The sequence below is a fragment of the Salmo trutta genome, chromosome 23 (genome assembly GCF_901001165.1).
Source record: "Salmo trutta chromosome 23, fSalTru1.1, whole genome shotgun sequence".
NCBI classification, from domain to species: Eukaryota; Metazoa; Chordata; class Actinopteri; order Salmoniformes; family Salmonidae; genus Salmo; species Salmo trutta.
Genome location: NC_042979.1, coordinates 45,848,418 through 45,860,107, shown reverse-complemented (window position 1 = coordinate 45,860,107; position 11,690 = coordinate 45,848,418). Strand labels below are relative to the sequence as shown.

Genomic DNA, 11,690 nt, shown 5'->3' with positions numbered 1-11,690 from the left:
CCAGAGGGCTTTGGGGAGGCAGAGAGTCCAGTGACCTGTCCCAGAGCGCTTTGGGAGGCAGAGAGAGGAGCGCTGAGCGCTGCAGAAGAAAACAAAAAGACATCAGATTCACTGACCCCTGCCGCCTTGTTCCCCTGCCGAGGTCAGCCGCCACAGCTCTCTCAATTCAATTTAAGGGGCTTTATTGGCATGTGAAACATGTTTACATTGCCAAAGCAAGTGAAATAAATAAACAAAAGTTAACTCTCTCGCTCTGTCTCTCCCTCCCTCACTTTCACCATCTCTCCCTCCCCGTGGTAAAACTTGACTGAGCAGCAAGGGTCCGTTGCCATGGCAGCTGTTCCCCAGATCCACCAGTGTCTGTCCCGGCCTGGTGGCTCCACTGTTGTGTACATGGCACAATCCCTCTCTCTTCCAGGACCACACACACACACACAGCAGCAATACACAGAGGAGAATCAGGGTGGATGTTGGGGATAAAGATATCCTCTGTGTGCTGGATGGAGAAATGTAGAGAGGGATGGAGGGAAGAGGAGGATGCCTCCCTGGGGAGGGTTCCACTCTGCATTAATTATTCAGCCCGGGAGGCAGGCAGGCAGGCAGATAGAAACAGCTTTTAACTTCAGCCTCCGTGTCTCTTTTTCTGAAAGTCACAAATACAGTGCCTTCGGAAAGTATTCAGACCCTTTGACTTTTCCACGTTTAATTACGTTACAGTCTTATTCTAAAATATATTAAATAAAAAAATATCCTAAGCAATCTACACACAATGCCCCATAATGATATCACAAAGACTCAAAATTGAGCTCAGGTGCATCCTGTTTCCATTGATCATCCTTGAGATGTTTCTACAACTTGATTGTAGTCCACCTGTGGTAAATTCAATTGATTGGACATGATTTGGAAAGGCACACCTGTCTATATAAAGTCCCACAGTTGACAGTGCATGTCAGAACAAAAACCAAGCCATGAGGTCGAAGGAATTGTCTTTTGAGCACAGAGGAAGGATTGTGTCTCGAGACAGATCTGGGGAAGGGTACCAAAACATTTCTGCAGCATTGAAGGCCCCAAAAACACAGTGGCCTCCATCATTCTTAAATGGAAGAAGTTTGGAACCACCAAGACTCTTCCTAGAGCTGGCCACCCGGCCAAACTAAGCAATCGGGGGAGAAGGTCCTTGGTCAGGGACGTGACCAAGAACCCGATGGTCACTCTGACAGAGCTGTAGAGTTACTCTGTGAAGATGGGAGAACCTTCCAGAAGGACAAGTATCACTGCAGCACTCCACCAATCTGGCCTTTACGCTGGAGACTCTGAGACCATGAGAAACAAGACTCTCTGGTCTGACGAAAGCAAGATTGGCATTCAGCCAAAGAGTTCAAACATCTGGAGGAAACCTGGCACCATCCCTACCGTGAACCATGATGGTGGCAGCATCATGCTGTGGGGATGTTTTTCAGCGGCAGGGACTGGGAAAGATCGAGGGAAAGATGAACGGAGCAAAGTACAGAGAAATCCTTGATGAAAACCTACTCCAGAGCGCTCAGGACCTCAGACTGGGGCGAAGGTTCACCTTCCAACAGGACAATGACCCTAAGCACACAGCCAAGACAACGCAGGAGTGGCTTCGGGACAAGTCACTGAATGTCCTTGAGTGGCCCAGCCAGAGCCCGAACTTGAACCCAATCGAACATATCTGGAGAGACCTGAAAATAGCTGTACAGCAACACTCTCCATCCAAACTGACAGAGCTTGAGAGGATCTGCAGAGGGGAATGGGAGAAACTCCCCAAATACAGGTGTGTCAAGCTGTAGTTTCATACCCAAAAAGACTCAAGGCTGTAATCGCTGCCAAAGGTGCTTCAACAAAGTACTGAGTAAAGGGTCTGAATACATATGAAATGTGATACTGCAGTTTTTATATTTAATACATTTCCTAACATTTATAAAAACCTGTTTTTGCTTTGTCATTATGGGGTATCGAGCGTAGATTGATGAGGGAAAAAAGCGATTGAATTAATTTCACATTTACATTTTAGTCATTTGCAGACGCTCTTATCCAGAGGGACTTACAGTAGTGAATGCATACATTTCATTTCATGCATTTTTTAAAATTAATTAATTTATTTAAAAAAAAATCGTACAAGGCTGTAATGTAACAATATGTAAATCAAAGGGGGTCTGAATACTTTAACTGCTGAATAGAGATAAAGTCTCAATTCAATGGGCTTTATTTGGATTTGTACAAAATCTTGCTATTATGATGGCACACTGTGGTATTTCACCTAATACAGTTGTAGTCGGAAGTTTACATACACCTTAGCCAAATACATTTAAACTCAGTTTTTTACAATTCCTGACATTTAATCCTAGTAAAAATTCCCAGTCTTAGGTCAGTTCGGATCACCACTTTATTTTAAAAATGTGAAATGTCAGAATAATAGTAGAGTGATTTATTTTAGCTTTTATTTATTTCATCACATTCCCAGTGGGTCAGAAGTTTACATTCAGTATTTGGTAGCATTGCCTTTAAATTGTTTAACTTGGGTCAAAAGTGTTGGGTAGCCTTCCACAAGCTTCCCACAATAAGTTGGGTGAATTTTGGCCCATTCCTCCTGACTGAGCTGGCGTAACTGTCAGGTTTGTAGGCCTCCTTGCTCGCACATGCTATTTCAGTTCTGCCCACAACTTTTCTATGGGATTGAGGTCAGGGATTTGTGATGGAAACTCCAATACCTTGACTTTGTTGTCCTTAAGCCGTTTTGCCACAACTTTGGAAGTATGCTTGGGGTCATTGTCCATTTGGAAGACACACTTGCCACCAAGCTTTAACTTCCTGACTGACGTCTTGAGATGTTGCTTCAACATATCCACATCATTTTCCTGCCTCATGATGCCATCTATTCTGTGAAGTGCACCAGTCCCTCCTGCAGCAAAGCACCCCCACAACATGATGCTGCCATCCCTGTGCTTCACGGTTGGGATGGTGTTCTTCGGGTTGCAAGCCTCCCCCTTTTTCCTCCAAACATAACATTGGTCATTATGGCCAAACAGTTCTATTTTTGTTTCATCAGACCAGAGGACATATCTCCAAAAATTACAATCTTTGTCCCCATGTGCAGTTGCAAACCGTAGTCTGGCTTTTTTATGGCGGTTTTGGAGCAGTGGCTTCTTCCTTGCTGAGCGGCCTTTCAGGTTATGTCGATATAGGACTCGTTTTACTGTGGATATAGATACTTTTGTACCTGTTTCCTTCAGCATCTTCAGAAGGTCCTTTTCTGTTGTTCTGGGATTGATTTGCACTTTTCGCACCAAAGCACGTTCATCTCTAGGAGACAGAACCAGTCTCATTCCTGAGCGGTATGACAGCTGCGGGCCCCATGGTGTTTATACTTGCGTACTATTGTTTGTACAGATGAACGTGGTACCTTCAGGTATTTGGAAATTGTAGAGGGCTACAATTTTTTTCTAAGGTCTTGGCTGATTTATTTTGATGTTCTCATGATGTCAAGCAAAGAGGCACCGAGTTTGAAGGTAGGCCTTGAAATACATCCACAGGTACACCTCCAATTGACTCAAATGATGTCAATTAGCCTACCAGAAGCTTCTAAAGCCATGACATCATTTTCTGGAATTTCCCAAGCTGTTTAAAGGCACAGTCAACTTAGTGTATGTAAACTTCTGACCCACTGGAATTGTGATACAGTGAATTATAAGTGACAATCTGTCTAAACAATTGTTGGAAAAATTACTTGTGTCATGCACAAAGTAGATGTCCTAACCAACTTGCCAAAAACTATAGTTTGTTAACAAGAAATTTGTGGAGTGGTTGATAAACGAGTTTTAATAACTCCAACCTAAGTGTATGTAAACTTCAGAATTCAACTGTATATATGGGAGTTTATCAAAATTAGTTTGTTTTTGAATTATTTTATGGGTTTGTGTAATCTGAGGGAAATGTGTGTCTCTCTAATATGGTCATAGATTTGGCAGGAGGTTAGGAAGTACAGCTCAGTTTCCACCTCATTTTGTGGGCAGTGTTGCACATAGCCCGTCTTCTCTTGAGAGCCAGGTCTGCCTACGGCGGCCTTTCTCAATAGCAAGGCTATGCTTGCTATTGTAAGTTTGGGTCAGTCACAGTGGTCAGGTATTCTGCCACTCTGTTTAGGGACCAATAGCATTCTAGTTCTCTGTTTTTTTGTTAATTCTTTCCATTGTGTCAAGTAATTACAAAAAGTTAACTTACTCCCCATTTTGTTACAGCCCAAATTCAAAATGGATTCAATATTATTTATCTACACACCAAACAACATAATGACAAGACATGTTAGATTCACCTTCGGTAATGATTATATTGATTATTATATTAATGATTATATTATATATAAACTCAGGACCCTGGTCTTTCAAAGATAATTCGTAAAAATCCAAATAACTTCACAGAACTTCATTGTAAAGGGTTTAAACACTGTTTCCCATGCTTGTTCAATGAACCATAAACAATTAATGAACATGCACCTGTGGAACGGTCGTTAAGACACTAACAGCTTACAGACGGTAGGCAATTAAGGTCACAGTTATGAAAACTTAGGACACTAAAGAGGCCTTTCTACTGACTCTGGAAAGAAAACTAAAGAAAGATGCCCAGGGTCCCTGCTCATCTGCGTGAACATGCCTTAGGCATGCTGCAAGGAGGCATGAGGACTGCAGATGTGGCCAGGGCAATACATTGCAATGTTCGTACTGTGAGACGCCTTAGACAGCGCTACAGGGAGACAGGACGGACAGCTGATGGTCCTCGTAGTGGCAGACCACGTGTAACAACACATGCACAAAGTAGTGCACTATATAGTATTAAAGTAGTGCACTATATATTATATAGTGAGAACAGATCTCTATGTGACGAGTTCTTCCACAGCAGCGGTGACGGCTTCTTCCACAGTAGTGTTTTAGATGTGAGAACAGATCTATCTGTCTGGCTGGCTGGCTGTCTGGCTGTCTGGCTGGCTGTCTGGCTGGCTGGCTGGGATAGCCTCATTACCTTGTCTAATGTATTTAGCCAGTAAATAAACCCTGATTGTAGGGTCAGGCTAAAGGCTGGGATGGGGCTAATTGGTTAATGCTTTGAGAGGCATGGCCACTCACATCACATAGCAGCCAGACACACACCCTCACATCACATAGCAGCCAGACACACACCCTCACATCACATAGCAGCCAGACACACACACACACCCTCACATCGCATAGAACACACACACACACACACCCTCACATCGCATAGAACACACACACACACACACACACACCCTCACATCGCATAGAACACACACACACTTCAACAAGATATTCACCTCTATCAGGGGATGGTTGAGCAGCTCAATAACACAGTTAGTCCACTTTCAAAACACCACTGTGACACACTCACACTGCCTTCCCATGCATTGTGTGTGTTTGTCCCATACAGTGTGACGACAGGGAAGCGGCGACGCCGTGACGACAGGGAAGCGGCGACGCCGTGACGACAGGGAAGCGGCGACGCCGTGACGACAGGGAAGCGGCGACGCCGTGACGACAGGGAAGCGGCGACGCCGTGACGACAGGGAAGCGGCGACGCTGTGAAGCCTGGCTTCTCTTGATTATTCCCACTATCAATAACATCTGACCTGTGTGATCAATACAGGAGCTGTGTGATCAATACAGGAGCTGTGTGATCAATACAGGAGCTGTGTGATCAATACAGGAGCTGTCCCTCTCCCCACGCACACACACACACACCTCTTCCCGTCTCAACGCTCACGCCATACCACAGAAGCTCAATTCGAAGGCTTCGATCAGCGGCTGACAATCCATTCTTTGGTTCCGTGTTCTAGTACATTTCTTTGGTTCTTCGTTGTTTGTAATAAGAGCTCCCAGCCCCTCTATCCCACAACTTTTGTTCTGACGGACAAAGAGCAGCTAGGAAATAACAGTGTTGTTTTGACGGTGTTGTAAAGAACTGAGAACACATTAAAACAGATAAAGGAAGGACAGCTCTGACCGAGGTTGGCTGTAGAATATGAATGTGACTGACTGCCCACTGATGTTATAGACTGTATCCCCGCACGCACACCCAGCTCAAAAGACCATCGTTCTCAGAAGACGGTACGCAGGCACAACAAGACACACGGCGTAGACTTACGTGAGCTGACTTGATCAACGTACTGGGGCAGGTAGGGAGCCCACAGGTCGATGGTGTCCTTCCTGCCTGACTGACCAATCCTCCGCAGCTCAGCCAGGAGCAGGGCCTGGGCAGCCTCTCTCACCTAGTGGGGGAAGACCCAGGACATTAACATCAGCAGCTAACAGAGACATCCCAACAGGTAATAATACTGTCAGTCTCTCAGGGCGTACGCTGGTGGACAGACAGGTTATGGAAGCTAATAAAACAATATATGTCATTTAGCAGACACTTTTATTCCAAATCGCCTTAAAAATGTCAAATCTGTGCAGACATTTTCAAAATGGGTGGCCCCAGCGGGAATCGCACCAACAACCCTTGGAGTTTGCTGGAGCAACACAGGACGGTTTACAGTATGTCAGGGAGAGGGAATAGAGTGAACAGGAGAGGAGGGAGAGGGAATAGAGTGAACAGGAATAGAGTGAACAGGAGAGTAGAGAGAGGGAATAGAGTGAACAGGAATAGAGTGAACAGGAGAGGAGAGAGAGGGAATAGAGTGAACAGGAATAGAGTGAACAGGAGAGGAGAGAGAGGGAATAGAGTGAACAGGAATAGAGTGAACAGGAGAGGAGAGAGAGGGAATAGAGTGAACATGAATAGAGTGAACAGGAGAGGAGGGAGAGGGAATAGAGTGAACAGGAGAGGGAGAGAGAGGGAATAGAGTGAACAGGAATAGAGTGAACGGGAGAGGAGAGAGAGGGAATAGAGTGAACAGGAGAGGAGGGAGAGAGAGGGAATAGAGTGAACAGGAGAGAAGGGAGAGGGAATAGAGTGAACAGGAGAGAAGGGAGAGGGAATAGAGTGAACAGGAGAGGAGGGAGAGGGAATAGAGTGAACGGGAGAGGAGAGAGAGGGAATAGAGTGAACAGGAGAGGAGAGAGAGGGAATAGAGTGAACAGGAGAGGAGGCAGCGGGAATAGAGTGAACAGGAGAGGAGGCAGCGGGAATAGAGTGAACAGGAGAGGAGGCAGCGGGAATAGAGTGAACAGGAGAGGAGGCAGCGGGAATAGAGTGAACAGGAGGGAGCGGGAATAGAGTGAACAGGAGAGGAGGGAGCGGGAATAGAGTGAACAGGAGAGGAGGGAGCGGGAATAGAGTGAACAGGAGAGGGAGAGAGAGGGAATAGAGTGAACAGGAGAGGAGGGAGAGGGAATAGAGTGAACAGGAGAGGGAGAGAGGGAATAGAGTGAACAGGAGAGGAGGGAGAGGGAATAGAGTGAACAGGAGAGGAGAGAGAGGGAATAGAGTGAACATGAATAGAGTGAACAGGAGAGGAGGGAGAGGGAATAGAGTGAACAGGAGAGGGAGAGAGAGGGAATAGAGTGAACAGGAATAGAGTGAACGGGAGAGGAGAGAGAGGGAATAGAGTGAACAGGAGAGGAGGGAGAGAGAGGGAATAGAGTGAACAGGAGAGAAGGGAGAGGGAATAGAGTGAACAGGAGAGAAGGGAGAGGGAATAGAGTGAACAGGAGAGGAGGGAGAGGGAATAGAGTGAACGGGAGAGGAGAGAGAGGGAATAGAGTGAACAGGAGAGGAGGCAGCGGGAATAGAGTGAACAGGAGAGGAGGCAGCGGGAATAGAGTGAACAGGAGAGGAGGCAGCGGGAATAGAGTGAACAGGAGAGGAGGCAGCGGGAATAGAGTGAACAGGAGGGAGCGGGAATAGAGTGAACAGGAGAGGAGGGAGCGGGAATAGAGTGAACAGGAGAGGAGGGAGCGGGAATAGAGTGAACAGGAGAGGGAGAGAGAGGGAATAGAGTGAACAGGAGAGGAGGGAGAGGGAATAGAGTGAACAGGAGAGGGAGAGAGGGAATAGAGTGAACAGGAGAGGAGGGAGAGGGAATAGAGTGAACAGGAGAGGAGGGAGAGGGAATAGAGTGAACAGGAGAGGAGGGAGAGAGAGGGAATAGAGTGAACAGGAGAGAAGGGAGAGGGAATAGAGTGAACAGGAGAGAAGGGAGAGGGAATAGAGTGAACAGGAGAGGGAGAGAGAGGGAATAGACTGAACAGGAATAGAGTGAACGGGAATAGAGTGAACAGGAGAGGAGGGAGAGGGAATAGAGTGAACAGGAGAGGGAGAGAGAGGGAATAGAGTGAACAGGAGAGGAGGGAGAGGGAATAGAGTGAACAGGAGAGGAGGGAGAGAGAGGGAATAGAGTGAACAGGAGAGGAGGGAGAGGGAATAGAGTGAACAGGAGAGGAGGGAGAGGGAATAGAGTGAACAGGAGAGGGAGAGAGAGGGAATAGAGTGAACAGGAGAAGAGGGAGAGAGAGGGAATAGAGTGAACAGGAGAGGAGGGAGAGAGAGGGAATAGAGTGAACAGGAGAGAAGGGAGAGGGAATAGAGTGAACAGGAGAGGGAGAGAGAGGGAATAGACTGAACAGGAGAGGAGGGAGAGAGAGGGAATAGAGTGAACAGGAGAGGAGGGAGCGGGAATAGAGTGAACACGAATAGAGTGAACGGGAGAGAAGGGAGAGGGAATAGAGTGAACGGGAGAGGAGAGAGAGGGAATAGAGTGAACTGGAGAGGGAGGCAGAGGGAAGAGTGAACTGGAGAGGGAGGCAGCGGGAATAGAGTGAACAGGAGAGGAGGCAGCGGGAATAGAGTGAACAGGAGAGGAGGGAGCGGGAATAGAGTGAACAGGAGAGGAGGGAGAGGGAATAGAGTGAACATGAATAGAGTGAACAGGAGAGGAGGGAGCGGGAATAGAGTGAACAGGAGAGGAGGGAGAGGGAATAGAGTGAACATGAATAGAGTGAACAGGAGAGGAGGGAGCGGGAATAGAGTGAACAGGAGAGGAGGGAGAGGGAATAGAGTGAACAGGAGAGGAGGGAGAGGGAATAGAGTGAACAGGAGAAGAGGGAGAGGGAATAGAGTGAACAGGAGAGGAGGGAGAGGGAATAGAGTGAATAGGAGAGGAAGGACTTTCGAAACCGAGAGCCCCCCGACCCTGGCCTGAGCTAACCCCCAGCCCCACTAGCCCCTCACCCAGCCCCACTGGCGCCTCACCCAGCCCCACTGGCCCCTCACCCAGCTCCACTGGCGCCTCACCCAGCCCCACTGGCCCCTCACCCAGCCCCACTGGCCCCTCACCCAGCCCCACTGGCCCCTCACCCAGCCCCACTGGCGCCTCACCCAGCCCCACTGGCGCCTCACCCAGCCCCACTGGCGCCTCACCCAGCCCCACTGGCGCCTCACCCAGCCCCACTGGCGCCTCACCCAGCCCCACTGGCCCCTCACCCAGCCCCACTGGCCCCTCACCCAGCCCCACTGGCCCCTCACCCAGCTCCACTGGCCCCTCACCCAGCTCCACTAGCCCTGGCCCCTCACCCAGCTCCACTAGCCCTGGCCCCTCACCCAGCTCCACTAACCCTGGCCCCTCACCCAGCTCCACTAACCCTGGCCCCTCACCCAGCTCCACTAACCCTGGCCCCTCACCCAGCTCCACTAACCCTCACCCAGCTCCACTAACCTTGGCCCCTCACCCAGCTCCACTAACCTTGGCCCCTCACCCAGCTCCACTAACCTTGGCCCCTCACCCAGCTCCACTAACCTTGGCCCCTCACCCAGCTCCACTAACCTTGGCCCCTCACCCAGCTCCACTAACCTTGGCCCCTCACCCAGCTCCACTAACCTTGGCCCCTCACCCAGCTCCATTAGCCCTGGCCCCTCACCCAGCTCCACTAGCCCTGGCCCCTCACCCAGCTCCACTAGCCCTGGCCCCTCACCCAGCTCCACTAGCCCTGGCCCCTCACCCAGCTCCACTAGCCCTGGCCCCTCACCCAGCTCCACTAGCCCTGGCCCCTCACCCAGCTCCACTAACCCTGGCCCCTCACCCAGCTCCACTAACCTTGGCCCCTCACCCAGCTCCACTAACCTTGGCCCCTCACCCAGCTCCACTAACCTTGGCCCCTCACCCAGCTCCACTAACCTTGGCCCCTCACCCAGCTCCACTAACCTTGGCCCCTCACCCAGCTCCACTAACCTTGGCCCCTCACCCAGCTCCACTAACCTTGGCCCCTCACCCAGCTCCACTAACCTTGGCCCCTCACCCAGCTCCACTAACCTTGGCCCCTCACCCAGCTCCACTAACCTTGGCCCCTCACCCAGCTCCACTAACCCTGGCCCCTCACCCAGCTCCACTAACCCTGGCCCCTCACACAGCTCCACTAACCCTGGCCCCTCACCCAGCTCCACTAGCCCTGGCCTGGCCCTGTTATTCTGTCTACCAGAGAGTTTACGTTGAAATAGAAGGATTTGAAATATTTCTATAGTGTATTACCTCCAGACAGCGGTCCTGCCAGCGGCGCGCCAGCATCTCCAGTAGAGGTGGTCTGAACTTGTCCAGGCCCAGCAGGTCAGGCAGCATCACACAGTGCATAGCAGCCAGCTGGCTCCAACCTGCAGGGGTTAAAACAGCAGCCGCAAGGTCACACAGAGCGACACAATGACCTACGGGAAGGGGTTATAACAGCAGTCACAGAGCAACACAGTGACCTAGGGACAGGGGTTATAACAGCAGTCACAGAGCGACACAGTGACCTAGGGGCAGGGGTTATAACAGTAGTCACAGAGTGACACAGTGACCTAGGGGCAGGGGTTATAACAGCAGTCACAGAGCGACACAGTGACCTAGGGGCAGGGGTTATAACAGCAGTCACAGAGCAACACAGTGACCTAGGGGCAGGGGTTATAACAGTAGTCACAGAGCAACACAGTGACCTAGGGACAGGGGTTATAACAGCAGTCACAGAGCGACACAGTGACCTAGGGGCAGGGGTTATAACAGTAGTCACAGAGCGACAGTGACCTAGGGGCAGGGGTTATAACAGTAGTCACAGAGCGACACAGTGACCTAGGGGCAGGGGTTATAACAGTAGTCACAGAGCGACACAGTGACCTAGGGGCAGGGGTTATAACAGTAGTCACAGAGCGACACAGTGACCTAGGGGCAGGGGTTATAACAGTAGTCACAGAGTGACAGTGACCTAGGGGCAGGGGTTATAACAGTAGTCACAGAGCGACACAGTGACCTACGGGCAGGGGTTATAACAGTAGTCACAGAGCGACACAGTGACCTAGGGACAGGGGTTATAACACTAGTCACAGAGTGACACAGTGACCTAGGGGCAGGGGTTATAACAGTAGTCACAGAGCGACACAGTGACCTAGGGGCAGGGGTTATAACAGTAGTCACAGAGCAACACAGTGACCTAGGGGCAGGGGTTATAACAGTAGCGACACAGTGACCTAGGAGCAGGGGTTATAACAGTAGTCACAGAGCGACACAGTGACCTAGGGTAGTAGACAGGCACACCAAATATTCACTCTCGTTCACACCCATACACACACACACACACACACTCACATCCAAACAACCGTTCACGGGCGCATTAAAAAATAAAAGAGAAAAAAAAGAGACAATATTTGGAAGCTCCTACAACCTTCAGACAGTCATATGAACCAACACC

The 11,690-nt window shown here is 49.6% G+C and overlaps 1 protein-coding gene across 5 annotated transcripts in view; it reads right to left on the bottom strand.

Annotated features, from left to right (window-relative positions):
- Positions 1 to 5,880: 5,880 nt before the first annotated feature.
- wdr7 (WD repeat domain 7) overlaps positions 5,881 to 11,690 on the bottom strand; it is a 149,790-nt gene continuing 143,980 nt past the window's right edge. For all 5 annotated transcript variants that reach the window (XM_029710513.1, XM_029710511.1, XM_029710512.1 and 2 more), the window contains 2 exons: positions 10,502 to 10,620; positions 5,881 to 6,304 (listed from right to left, as the gene is read on the bottom strand). In XM_029710513.1, the coding sequence (XP_029566373.1) occupies positions 6,134 to 6,304; positions 10,502 to 10,620 (290 nt within the window). In that variant the 3' untranslated portion in view covers positions 5,881 to 6,133. The remainder of the gene's footprint in view (positions 6,305 to 10,501; positions 10,621 to 11,690) is intronic.